The sequence below is a fragment of the Pundamilia nyererei genome, unplaced genomic scaffold (assembly GCF_000239375.1).
Source record: "Pundamilia nyererei isolate P.nyererei 1_Seehausen unplaced genomic scaffold, PunNye1.0 scaffold00010, whole genome shotgun sequence".
Lineage (NCBI taxonomy): Eukaryota > Metazoa > Chordata > Actinopteri > Cichliformes > Cichlidae > Pundamilia > Pundamilia nyererei.
The window spans coordinates 3,466,859-3,480,612 of record NW_005187411.1 but is presented as its reverse complement, the minus strand read 5'-3'; the positions used below and the strand labels follow the sequence as shown (position 1 = coordinate 3,480,612).

The 13,754-nt window shown below is 39.6% G+C and overlaps 2 protein-coding genes across 2 annotated transcripts in view; both read right to left on the bottom strand.

The window, feature by feature from the left end:
- tmem234 (transmembrane protein 234) overlaps positions 1-1,245 on the bottom strand; it is a 5,641-nt gene extending 4,396 nt beyond the window's left edge. Inside the window, exons 1-3 of the mRNA XM_005723853.1 lie at positions 986-1,245; positions 632-783; positions 472-538 (exon numbers count right to left, since the gene is read on the bottom strand). Coding sequence (XP_005723910.1) covers positions 472-538; positions 632-783; positions 986-998 — 232 coding nt within the window. The 5' untranslated portion in view covers positions 999-1,245. The remainder of the gene's footprint in view (positions 1-471; positions 539-631; positions 784-985) is intronic.
- Positions 1,246-1,635: 390 nt separating this feature from the next.
- ncmap (non-compact myelin associated protein) lies at positions 1,636-12,578 on the bottom strand. Its single transcript, XM_005723852.1, has 4 exons — positions 12,303-12,578; positions 3,558-3,664; positions 3,056-3,140; positions 1,636-2,497 (listed from the first exon to the last, which is right to left on the bottom strand). The coding sequence occupies exons 2-4, from the start codon at positions 3,649-3,651 to the stop codon at positions 2,218-2,220; spliced, it is 459 nt and encodes a 152-aa protein (XP_005723909.1). The 5' UTR covers positions 3,652-3,664; positions 12,303-12,578; the 3' UTR covers positions 1,636-2,217.
- Positions 12,579-13,754: the final 1,176 nt, after the last annotated feature.

The window sequence follows — 13,754 nt, the reverse complement described above, 5'->3', positions numbered from 1 at the left end:
TAGCCCCTTTTACGACACCCAGTGATGTCACATTACTGCGTCCAGCTGTACTAATCGTCAACAGCAGGTGTGTTCGGGGAACCGGATTAGCGAGCTCACGGTTAGCGCGATGGTTTGGTCTTGGATGTGTCATTTGATCTTGGATGTAGTGAGCGACGTACGAAGAACGGGCCCCTGGAATGTAAATGTACCTGGCTCTAAAGCACTTTGGGTCAACTTCTGTTGTTTAATTATGCTGTAGGCTATAAATAAACAGACAGTCAATACAAAAGGGTTCAGCCATTCTTCATAGCGCATGTTTGAGATATATTTCCAAAAAACCCTAAAACACTTTAGTTAACACAGAAACAAAATATCGATCGGATACAATACCACCGCTGGTATCGATACACTCAATATTTGGCCCGATCCGCACACCTCTATTGGTAAGTTCTCATTGGTGTTTCAGGCTACACTTGTGCTAGGTCTCACCTGTGGTTGAAAGTGTGTAATAGTAGACCACTGAACCACTCTGGTTTAACAGAAATGGGACCAGGTACTGTAGAGCAACACAAGGGAGAGGGAGCAACTGAGCCAGTTACAGTAACATACAATCTATTAAAATGCGCGAATCTGCTGTCTCAAAACCTACCTTGATGTTAAGAAAGAGAAACCTGAGCTCCGCCAGCAGCTGTGCCACTTTGCTGGTTTTTGTCACATTTTCTATCCCCTCGGTGCCTCTCTTTAGGAAAGGGTTGGTGCAGCCCCACAGCACTGACACCAACAGGAGACTCAGCAGCTCGACTGCAACACATTAAAACGAGCTTACTTCCTTAGCATAGGTAGTAAGATGCTAACTACTCCTGGTTTAGCTTTGCGTTGTTAATTCTGGTGAGGAGGTGGAAACTTGCAAATATACATTTAAAATGAAAATACAGACGAAATATTCAAATTCTTGACAACTAATATGATTTTTAAGGGAAACAATAGATTATGGCCAACTCACCTACGGTCACCATCGTCCTGGTTGTCAACAGTCGCTATAAGTCGCGTTCAAGATTGTTTTCAGTTGTTAGCGAACATTATTCAAACGAATAAATTCATAGTGCAAGAATTTACAGTGCAAATCCTTAAACTTGTCCAAGAAATGTGCAAAAATAAATTGGTGAGGACTGTTTCTCTCATTTGCAGCTTCTGGTCGTTGGAGTTTGCGAACAGTTCTTGCCGTCTTGAACGCAGCTTCGAGGCTTTCCAGTCATTACTTTTCCAGAGACTACCAGCAGAGGGCGCAGGGACTCACTCTTCCGCTTCCAAATATTATTTTTACTACTACTACTATTATTATTCTCTGTGCTAATTACTTCATTGTAATAAACAGACAATCCACTACTACAAATATTAGTTTTTATTTTCACTTCATTTCATTTAGTGAACATCTACAAACAATACAAATACATGGACCAAAGAGAATAAAGTGCAAAATACTTTAATGTCAAATTAAAAATGATTCACATCAGGAAGTAAGGCTGACAAGCTGTTTCACATAGGTCTCTTCATTCTGCGTGGTAAGAAAGAAAGAAAGAAAGAAAGAAAGAAAGAAAGAAAGAAAGAAAGAAAGAAAAAAGGACGTAATGATATTTTTGAGATTTTTGTGAATGTGTGACTGCTCACAAGTACAGAATGATGTAAAGTTAATAGAGCTCAAAATAAATCTGGAACATTAACACATTTTCTCAGTCATAAAGGGTGTCCATTACACAACTACAAAAAGAGTTATCATTTTCCATGCCTTCAATTAGATGAATTCTACGTTTACTCAAAAACCTCTTGAAAACATAAATTTGCATCGCCAGACCAGCATTATCCAGCCATAGGCCCATAGCTGTCCACACTACACATTACTTCATTACTTCATTAGCAGTAATGCAACATCAGCAAAAAGCACAAACAGCAATGACTATTCTCTGAACACTGAGTTTAGCCAAAGTTCTTCAAAAGGAAATTTCCGTATTCAGATCCTTCATTTCCCTTGTGTCTCTTTCAAGTGCTGCTTTGATCATCTTTGAATTGTACACCCAAAAGACCTCATGATATCCTTATAGTCTCTACCAGTGGCCCAGTTGTTGGAGATTTAACAGTGACAAGGTCACAGATTGAGTTTCCACAGCATTCAGTCAGCACAATATGTAACAACACATCAGTCAGTGCCTGTTTTGAGACTAAACCGCAGTCTTGGTGCTATGTGTTTTCTATTGATGGATTTTCATGTATGGTGACCACGGTGGACCCGCTGTTGGTGCTGAACTGCTCAACTTGATTCCCCTCCGCACTGGTGAGCTCTGCTCTGGGCAGCCGGAAGCTGCTCTCTGAGGCTGGGTTTGAGTTGGTGATGCTCCCTGACACAGAGCTGATTCCCACGGGCGTCAGCGGAAAGTTGCTTTGAACTGTAGATTGGGACATCTTCGGACGAGGTTTTGAACTTCTACTGGTTCCCAGGAGTCTGGATTCACGTGTCCGCCTGAACAAAAAACAAACAAAGACATTGGGAAGACAAATTTATAGATTTTTCTTTTAAATTTGTGATTCCTGTAATAATTCCATAATAATAGCAGTTTTTTACTTGGCAGTCTTTTGTCTTTTTACTGTAGTAGCTATATGAATAAAATAAAAATCTCATTTACATTACATATATTAGATTGTCAAAGGGTCATAAGTCCCTCTCATGTGTCTTTATTGAAGTTAAACAATCTAAGAAGGGAATGCCCCTGTGTGGTTCTAGCTACCGGTTGCAAATCAGATATATAGATAGATATGACCTGTACGTCAGGTTGTGCCACTTTATAGGGGAAAAGTCCCTCGTCAAAATGTCAGGGAACCACAGGCAGAGAATAAATAAGAATCTGATAAAGAAGATTATGGTATCTCTCAAACGGAACGTGATAAAAAAAAAAGCAAGATGAAAAGCTGAAGCAGCTCTCTAGTCTTCCACGATGTGAACAAAAATAGCAACATTGCTTTACAGCTTGAAACATTCGGTATGCAGGAATCGCCTTGTGTCCGAGGAATGTCGTCTCACCTGTTGTACGTCTTCAGGATGATGAGTAAAATGGCGAGAATGATAATAATGCCAATGACAATGACAGCAATCATAGCGCCAGAACCTGAGAGACACAGAAGAGAGGAAAGATGAGCAATGAACTCTCTGACAGTTGGTTTATGAGCTACGCCGTCTTATACACATTCCGCCTTCTTGTGATGGTCCAACTTATTTTGTGTGTCCTCCAGAAATAATGACTTGTGACCTAGCAACCATATCACTGAAAGGTAAACAGACGACGGTAAATATTTTCTACCAAATACTTGTCTGCCAAGCCCATAAGAAATGTGCAGATTAGACTTTATGACGCAGTGGGTTTTTATTTCTGAGGACCGGCTCTTCTGATTATTTCTTATCTAACTCAAAGCACTATCATGGTGTCTACAAAAAAACAAAACCTTGCTGACAAGGATGTGTTTCACTGATGTCTGGTTCAAGACGACGCTGCAGTTTGGAGCTCACACACAGATGATGTTCTTACTTTGAATGAGTATTTGTTCTTTGGACTTGGTGATAGCGGTTGTGTTCGAAGTTACGGTAGTGTTGGTCACTGGTGAGACGGTTGAAGCTTGCATCTTCAGGAATAACCTGCCAAGAACAAAAAGTATCACGTCAGCCACAGACTGAAACAGCACTACATTCATTCGAGAGAAATATAAGGTTTAAACCGTTTCTGCAATAGATTTATAACACATCTAGAAAATAAGAGGAATGTAGAAGAACAGATGGGGAATAAAAATAGCAGATGGATCGCTCAGTGGAGGGAAAGTTGGTAATGACTGAATGTTTTATGGCATCCACAAGAATGGCAAACCTCACCAGAACAGTACAATAAAAAGTACGAGTGAATATCAAGATTTGTGTTACCAGAAGATTCTAGCAATCATAAAGCTTTTCTGTTCAGTTTTATTTATATATATTCACAACAGCCGTCCCCTATTGAAGGCTATGAGTAAGCACCTGGCGAAACTGGGAAAGAAAAACTCCCTTATAACTGGATGAAACCTCTGGCAGAACCAGATCTGGGGGTAAGGGGAAGATAAGAGAGCAAAATGCACACCTTTTTTTCCGTTTTTAAAATCTTTGATGTATTTCACGACACAGTCTACTGAAGCAGTCAAAGCAGAAAATATGTTGCCAGCCACATTACTCGTCTCTGACGAGATTTCTCACACAAACAAATGATATTAAACTGACTGACAGGATGTGATTGTTGGGTTCTCATGCTTCTGATTGACTGGCTGGTAATGCCAGGCTTTGTCATGTCTGCCAGAGCCTTTGTTGTTTCAGGGATGTATATTCATCAGGCAGTCAGAACAAAGCTGAAAAAACAGAGCACAAATATGACCCAGTACTGCGTTCCTGTATTCCTGCCCTACAGTTCTCGTTTTGGGGTACTTAACATTTATTTATTTCATATACCCTGCACCTCCTGTGCATAAACACCTCCTTACATTATCACATTTTGTAACATTTTGACTTTTTTAAGCACAAGGGGAGCAAATGTGGGCAGCGGTCCGCCATTTCACATTTTAGGAATGTTTACCAACGCAAAAGTGCAAATCATCATCTTCAGTAGATAATATAATTACAAGATTCAGAACATCTAGAGAAACAAGGACAAAAACCAGCAGAGAATGGCCAGGATTGTGGTATCTCAGGTGACACTGCACTAATCCTCTGAGGCCTAAGTCATCATTAGAGATGACTTCAACCAAAATCCCAAACCTCTGCGCCCTCTCCTTCCTTTCCTCCTAACTATATTCTATAAATGATCCTGTTCATTCATATCAGCCTTCCCTCCCCCCTTTCCCTTTATCCTCTTTCCACTCCTTTTTAAAAAAGTTCCCTTTTATGTTGTTTTCTTTTTTCTTAAACCCTAAATCCCACCTTTTCATCTCTTCTTCCTCCTTCCACTGGACTAACCTCAGCATTACCCCTTCTTCATTTCCTTCATTTCCTGAAGCCTAACCTTCCCCTCCTCTTCTTGTGTCTTTTCCTCCATTTCCAAAAATCAAATCTTCCCTTACTTCCTATTAATTCCCTTTTACTAAATTTTGTCCTCCTTCGCTCCCTTTTCCTTTCCTATCCTCAGTTATATTAATTAGAGGATAATGATTAATTATCCCATTCCCTGACTTTGACCTTTCCCTTCAATTTTTCAATTTTTCCCGTTAGCTTTTTTAATATATTCAACTATTTTTTCATCATTCCCTTCTCTCATCAATCAGGGAACAAAGAAAATAATCTTCCCAACTGACACACATCAAAATCCATTTTCAGTATTTCCATAAAAATCAGTCTTTCCCTTCTCCAAAATGTTGGGTTAGGGTTATCTTTAATGACTAAGACCTCACTTAAAATGGACTGAAGTGAGGTGGAAAACTATGTTGTGGTGTGAGGAATCACATCCTTGGCACTAAAGAGAACAAGGACTGTTACAGAAGCCGGATGCTTTCATGGTGATAAGGTGACATTAGTCAACATCTGTGAAGACACCAGTAATGATAAATGAGATCTACTTTTAAGAGCAACATAACCTGCCAATCAGATAGATGACACTGTTTTTCTTATTTCAGCAGGACAAATCCATTTTTCACATTTTCCGCATACATAAAGCAGCATGGCATTGTGGTAAAAGAGCGCGGCGCTAAGATGAACTGTCTGCAATCTAGACCTGTCAGCCTACATAAACACTTGGCATATAATAAATCAAAATTACCACAATGGAGGCTCTGTACTTATAAGCAGGTAACATTTTAGATAAAGCAAGAATGGGGAAACATTTTACGTTCCAAGCACAGCATTTGCTTTTCTAGTTTCAGCTGTTAAACGTGGTGGTAATCCTGCCCCATTCCTAACGTTTTCAAAACTCAAAGTTCCCGTAGTCAGATTCAAAATAAACATGAATAAATTTTTAACTGAAAAAACACATTCTCTTTTACAACATATAAGTATAATAGTGCTTACTAAAGTCTTCAAGTTACAGTGCTTAACAAACTTATTAGCTCACCACACAATGCCAAATATTGGCTAAAGTAACAGTATTAGTAATTACCAAAATTAATGCTTATGTAATGGTCAAACCCCCACTATGTGCAAACTGTTTTATCAAAATGAAGTTCCTGATGCTAAAATTTAATTCGTTTATTCCTACAAACGAGGTTCTAGAAATGAAAAGGTATAGATTAGCGATCTCTCAGCCATGACTCCTAGAGTCACCCTCAGATATTATTTTACTGCAAGTCGACAATCAGGGCTCCTGTGTGATTTCGTTATTGTACTCAGAACACTGTGATCGCAATCTAATCTACTTTTTTGCAAGCATGTCACGAAGAGATCCTCTGTCAAGTGGGATGATCCCAGAAACTCCAGGAAACAATCAGATCACAGCTGTAGGTCAGGGCTGTCCCTGTCACTGATCTCTCCCCTGACACTGATAAGGACAGCGACACCATCTCGCAACCAAAGCAAACTTGACACGAACAAACTTTTTAACTTCCATAAAATGGATTTCCATATAGATTTCCATAAAGACATCCTCTAAATATCACTTCTACTTTTGTTTCCACTTGTAGCACGCTGGCGTCATCACTGGACTTCCTCATCCTCTTTTCACGCAGTGCAACGTAAACCAAAGGATACACAGTGAGCTCAGTGAGTCATCCAAGCGTGACTCAATGAGGCGGTGATTAAGTGGAAGATTTAATGTGCCGACATTACGATAGCATTTATTTGTGTTTGTGTGTGTGTGTGGTTTTGTATCTTATAATGAGTTGACATTTTTTGACCTAATCACTTCCACCACTCATTAACTAATCTTAAAATTACCAGGCTGAAATCACAGAACTATTTAGATTTCTTTAACAGGAGCGTGTTTGCCGGCACAGCGGCACAATCAGAGCAGGTGGCACAAGCGGATAAAAATTTGCATCAGCTATAAAAAGCTGAAAATCTTGGCACACGGAAGATCATCCCACGCACACATCCTGACACATATCATATCAATTATAGTCACAGTAAAGTACGGAAAATATCACCCCAGCGCTGCGTATACACTGGACATGTCATTTCTGATTCATTCTTTTACCTACTTTACAGAGATTATGAGATTTTAGATTATTGTTTCCCCCATGAAGTGTATGGATAAGTGCAGTCTTTTGTGCTCAGTCTTAAACATCATGCTCGAGTTTACATTTCACCTACAAGCCACTGTGCACATCCTGGAAGCATTGCACAAGGTCTTTTTACAGACCATATAGTGTATGCGAAACCTCAAGGACACGAATGCACAGACACTTAAAGTCACAAATACCAAAAATTGGTCAGGGCTTAAACTGTGATTTTATTGTTTTCACTGCAGTAAAATCAGAACTGTAGTCACACTCTGAGAATAGAGTAACGAAACTTGTACTCGATACGTGTGTGTGTGTACTTTACGTCTTATCCACCGGGCAAATATTGCATAAATGACTCTCCAGGTGTTGACATACTATTAGGCAAAGAGATTAATAATGGCATACATCATGTCAGCTGTTTGCTGTGTTGACAGCTTCTGATAAGTGGCTAACTAATCGTCTGATGTGTAAGGTCAGTTACACCATTGCTTTGGAAACAGTAGGGAATACACTATGGGGATGACGTGGTTATGTAACCAGTTGAGTCATTTTTGTTCCTATAGGCAAAAAGTTCAAATGAATGTGTGTGTTTAAAAAGTACCTTATTGATAGCTATAGTATTTTTCTTTACAGTACTGTATTTTCAACGGTTAGTTTTAAACTATATCTTCCTTTGAAGTATTATTACTGTATTTGTTCATTTATTGGCCCACTGTGTAAAAAGAATAGTGTACATTTTCCAGATGGTGGCAAATAACACAATTACAGTTCTTTTCTTTAAAGTACTTGTGCTGTATTTTTAGCTTCTAATCCTTTATTATGTCTTCATTAGTTCTTTGCCATTAGTTGTTTACAGCAAATTAACAGAACGTGACGGAATAACAGGTCTGGATTCATTTACTGGAAAAAAAAATAAAATTAATATGGTTAACTGGCTTAAATGGGAAGAAGCTAGGTGTACTAATTAAATCAATTTGTTAAAAGTGCCTTTATCATAGCTGAGTCTTTGGTGATTATAGAATAAGTTACCATGAGAGAAAGAACAAGCTCTTTCTTTAAGGTTCAAATGTAGAGCTACGGGTATTTGTTGTGCTACAAAGCTGCCTTGTCTGCAGAGGCAATCAAAAATGTGCTGTCGAAAAAAATGGCTTCACCAGCGCAGCAGGATGTGTACCAGCTTTTATCAAAAAGAGGTGATCGGATTAAGCAAAGATAGATCACATTTATTGTCCCAGGATGGAGACTTAATGTCATCTTTTGTACAGTTGAAACATAATCTGTCCATTTTCGTAACTCCTTATCCAGTCAAAGGCTGTTTTGAGACTGGAGCCCAAAGCAGCTGTCATAGGTTACACCCTGGGACAGCTCCCCAATAGCTGTACTGTAATTTTAAACTAAACGTTTCACTCCTTAACCACCCTCTTTACTTGGCGTTTTCATGGTACAGAGGCATCTCTTTACATAACTGCACATGCTTGTGATTCAGTAGCCAGTGGGTGTGACGCCTCTCACGGAATAGGTGTGTTGACAGACGTAAGTAATACATCACAGGAGCTGCAGTTTAGATTTAGGATGGGTGCTATGTGGCAGAGGTTGGGAGAGCCCTCAGCCAAGGAAAAACACCTAATGTTAACACACCTTGACTAATTCACGTGCAGACATCGTCATCCTATATCCTATACCCACTCCTTTACTTCGGCTGAACTGCCCAGAAGACAAAACTCGAGTTTGATGGCAAATGAATCATGGCGCCGTTTCCCTGAGTAGAACAAATTGCAAAAGATATGTTATCCTAAGCCATTTACCATGATTGAACGCTTGTGATAAAAGATAATGACCTCATTTAATTGTCCAAGTGTATTTTTATGTGTATAATATCTCTTTTCTGGCTTGATTTTGATTGTAAATCTTAGAGAATATCCTCTCTTCAGGGTTAGTTAAATAACATATAACAGGTGCCAGCAGATGGATTTTTGGCTTGAACCCGGATCGTTTTTTATTTACAGTAAACATTTTAAAGCAACACCGGTCCTTTCATAGCTTGGTCACTGGCTACCACATTCCTGGTGTACAAACCAAACAGTGTAATCAGCTGATCAAGTTAGCCACATATTGGAAATGCCATAAGCCATAAACATACATCCTTTATTGTCAAGATAACAGAGGGGAAATCAGTCGAGCTAATTCAAACACGAGTGGCAGTAAAGGCCGGTGGCTTGGCCAGGATTCTGCAGGATGGAGGAAAAAAAACACTTCAACTTCACAGATTTAAACCCAAGATCCAACCGAATGCATAACGTTTATGATCTGTTGAACCATTGTGTTTTTATAAGTGTCAGTTTTCAGCATTTCATTTTTATGATGTAATACTGAAAAGTAAAAATGATGCAGCCATTGTTTATTGACTTTTCAGTGATTCATTTCTGCCTGCTCAGCTATGATGTAAAATATGTGATAACACTGTTTCTAGAGCAGCCCAAGTATGTTTTCCTTCATCATGTTCCTGCATCGGGACACAATGAACAACATATTTGTCAGTAGTAGCTGTGATATTGCCAATCTATATACTATATTGGCTGAGCTCTAAATACTTAATTCACTTATCCACGTTAACTCGTTTTATGTTTATTGCAAACCCCAGAGCGTGGAAAATCTGTTTTCCCCCCCACAGGGAAACTATATTACAGTTAATATACACAAGCAGGATAATCTTTTAAAAGACATAGGACATAAGTAGCAAGAGACCCTCTCATCTTTTTTTACTCTGGTTTCTTAAAAGTAAAGGAATCTGAAACTAAATCTCAACAGACCACTGATTCTGACGTCAGCATCCGTGTCCTCGTCGGTCAATCTTCTCCGTTCTGTAATAAGAGTTTGTTTGCTGTTCCACAAACTGCAGCTATTCACTAACACTGCAAATTCAATATCCTTTCTTCCACCCTGAGTAAACAAGCCGGTTATTGGTCTGTCCAGAAAGTGGACTCGTTGCAGAACGGGAACAATTTAGTTTCCTTTTTTTTAATATTATTTTTTTTATGAGGGAATGAACAGACAAAGCTGTTGACTCGTTCCACCTCTGCAGATGCTCACCCAGACGTTAAAAACAACGCAGTCTCCCGCACGACCCATGTTCACAAGTACATTCAAAGTACAATCTTCAAACGGCTGTCGGAGTCAATATTTGAGCAGTCACTTTGAAGCAAGCTAACAAGACATAGATGGCCCCGATTGTTTCCTTAGAAAAGCGGACATGTGGCCTAAAGTCACAGCAGAGAGCTCGCCTGGATCATCTCTGATGTAAACCTCTCATATCTTTGGTTATTCAGATGTCACACCAAATAGGGATTTTACTGTGACTTTTATTGAGCCCAGTCAGTGAGCACAGAAATTTGCAACAGAGAACAGTTGCTGTTATTCATGTAAAGCTGAAGTGATCGTGCCATGAAAGTAAAGGTGTGAATGCTGGAGATAACTGCAGGACACTTGTTAAGTCATTGGACAGACCCCAAAGACGATAAAAATGTAGATCCATGTGTGGATAAATTTGAAAGCCAAATTCCAAACAATCTCAGATAATTTGGTATTTGTAGTGAGAATCACACTAAACTGGTTTCAGATAGAGGCAATAAATCCTTCAGCAATGAGTCTACGATAAGTTTGCACAACAGCTCCTTAGCGTGAAGAGTATTCTACACAGCCATGAAAAGCATGACAAATGAAGTGTGTGAGGGGATTAACAAGCCATTTCTCAAGTGTGAACTTAAAAAAAAAAAGCATTTAAGCCCAATGAAATACCCAAATATGGATTGTAAGTTGCACAGACTGAATGCTGAACTCAGTGTCTCTTTTTTTTTTTTTTTGCTTGTTTACAAATGTGAAAGCTGCAAAAAATAGCCAATCACTTGAAGGAGTGTTAAAGCATCATTCACACATTCTCTGGGAGTATTTACACTAATTAGGAACACACTTTCTAATTAAAATCGTTAATTAGAAAATCGAGTTATTATCAGGAGACAAACCTACACAAACTGTCTGAGATGAAGTGCTGATTACTCATTCAGGATTCCTCAGAAATATTACGATCTAATAATAGGATGAATAATTTTCCTAAATGACTAAGATGCTGCTGCTCAGAATAGAGTTTAGCGCTGTATAACACACTTTTCCTTCTAACTGGATACACGACATAGAATTAATCCATCATTGCCATGATGAAAATCCCATTGTTTCTAATTGGTCTGTAATAGATTTCTATATAAGTTCATTTTCTGTCACAGTGTTGCTTTGCTGGTACGTGCGGTGTGACTTGCTAATGCTGTATTAACAAAGCACATTATAAGACAATGCTCATCAAAGTTAAATGTGACAACACAAGAAAGTCCATACAATTGAAGTTAGCCTACTGAGCCACAGAGTTCATTTGTGAATATGTCATTTTAATTTCATTTTAACCTCTTTTATACTTCAATCTTGGGATCACAATCTTCTAATTAAACAAAGAAAATCACAGAAGGCAAAATAAAATCAAACCACATCACATTGAATAACTTGAATAACAGGAAACATTTCGAGCAATGTTTCAACCTGATTAAAACTTGAATATCTGTTTTAGCTGGGTAGATTTACACAGGCATTAAACACTTAGAAGAAGCTTAATGTGTGAAGATGACAAATCTTAAATCAATAAACCGTCATCATGTGAATCGGTACAGCAGGACTACACAATGTGCGATCACATTTACCTGCAATTATAGTGCCAGCTGATGGGAAGATAAGGGCAGCTGCTCCATCAAACAGTCACTTATCAATAGGTGATATGCAGCCTGATACTAATGAGAGGTCAAAATGACTCTTTTTTTAAATTCCAATTCAAACTTGTCCACTTCTTTAGCACTAAAAGCAGATTTCTATACATGAGAGATCTTTGGTATGTGAGCTGTTTTTTTGTCCCTTCACCTGAGAATCACCTATGTTCTTGTTATGTCTGAGAGAACCCCCGCTCCAGAACAGGAAACACTCAACAGGAAAGGGAGTTCTTACTCTTTGAGTTTACATCAAAACAAAAAAAATTATCTGGCAAGAAAACCGCAGCGGTTAGTGTGACCTACCCGATCACCTTCTCTTTGATTTCAGCCCAAGCCTTCTCCGGATGGGAGTGCAAGAGCCCCCTCCCTCAGCTGACTGAGGGGGGCATAGTCCAGAATCGCAGCAGGCCTGGGGAGGGAGACACCAGGGAGTCGAAGAGCCGGGTGAGCAACTCCAGGAGGGGAGAATAAATCCCAAATGTAGCTAAAGTGGTGGCGGCACAGGTACAAGCATACAGGTCAGATGTACTGAGAGAGCGTGAGAGTTCAGAAACAATCACGGATATCTGTGAGTGTGTGTGAGAGAGAGAGAGTGTGTGTGGTTTCTCTGTGAATCACAGTGTTTATGTGAAGAAGGGGAGGAGAGTGTGGAGGAGGAGGAGGCTCCACGTTGCTTCTCGCTGAAAGTAATAATGTCAGGCAACTGGTTTTTCAGGTCCCTCCGCCCGTCCCTTAGGCGTGCTGGAGCTGCTGATCAAAAAGCAAGAATCCTCTCCAAAGCTGCCAGCTCTCCCCATGACCACCGCTTCTCAAAATCAGTCTCCAGTGGGCGTCTCGGGACACTTTGTCCACATAGCCAGCATATAGTGGACACATTTCTATTCCTCCAGTTAAGATTTATGTCTTAACTGGTAGGTCATTTGAAACTGTCACTTCCTCTCCTTTACAGAACAAATGGCCCTACTCGTGTGTACTCGTGTGAGTATTGGCAAAGTTTGTCGTTTCAGTTTTATCAGATACGCATTCATCTCTGGTCAAACACATTTCATGTATGTAGTTAAAAATTGACAATGTGCCTGTTCAAAGGGTATTGGGTGTGTGTGTACCAGCCTTCTATTGTTGGACTGTAAGATCCATTCAAACAGCTGGAAACAAGGGAAACATTTGTACAAGCAATAATTTAACAGCTTGGTTAGACTTGTCCCAAACCTGTGCCAAGAACACTTCAGGATCCAGCCTCATGTTACCCCCAGGGACCACGAGGTTCCTATGACAATAAAGCAAGTTGGAAGCTATTCTTTTGTGAGGAAGTGTAAGTAAACTTCATTTGAGGAGCTACACATTGTCCCGGTTCAACCAATGGGCTGAAAGAACAGTCGGCAACCTAGATACATGAACGGAGCTGGTGTCGCTGTGTTTCGCTGTGCTGGAACACCGGTACATACAGTATAAAAGATGCAGGTCAGATTTCATAGAGAAGAATACATCTTTTTAATTGGAATTGTGTTGGCATTGTGTTGGTTCCAGTCCAGTATGAATGATCCAAACACCATGTGTGCTAAAACCTTTGAATTTCACCGAGTGTGGAGGTTCCCTCAGTTTATTTTAGGTCAATTTATATAGCATCCCTTTACAGCACGTCACCTCAAGCTGCTTTATATTGCAAAGTAAAGTCCCTATAAAATTAGAGAGAAACCCCAACCTTAATTACTTGACTTGTGAAGAAGCATTTGGTGACAATGGGAAGAAAGAACT

What these genes read in the sequence shown, in the direction of transcription:
- ncmap (XM_005723852.1), bottom strand. Translation starts at nt 3,651, where the DNA reads ATGCAAGCTTCAACCGTCTCACCAGTGACCAACACTACCGTAACTTCG. An exon ending in AGAACAAATACTCATTCAAA is followed by an intron (nt 3,141 to 3,557) that starts GTAAGAACATCA and finishes TGTGTCTCTCAG; the next exon opens with GTTCTGGCGCTATGATTGCT. An exon ending in ATCCTGAAGACGTACAACAG is followed by an intron (nt 2,498 to 3,055) that starts GTGAGACGACAT and finishes TTTTTTGTTCAG; the next exon opens with GCGGACACGTGAATCCAGAC.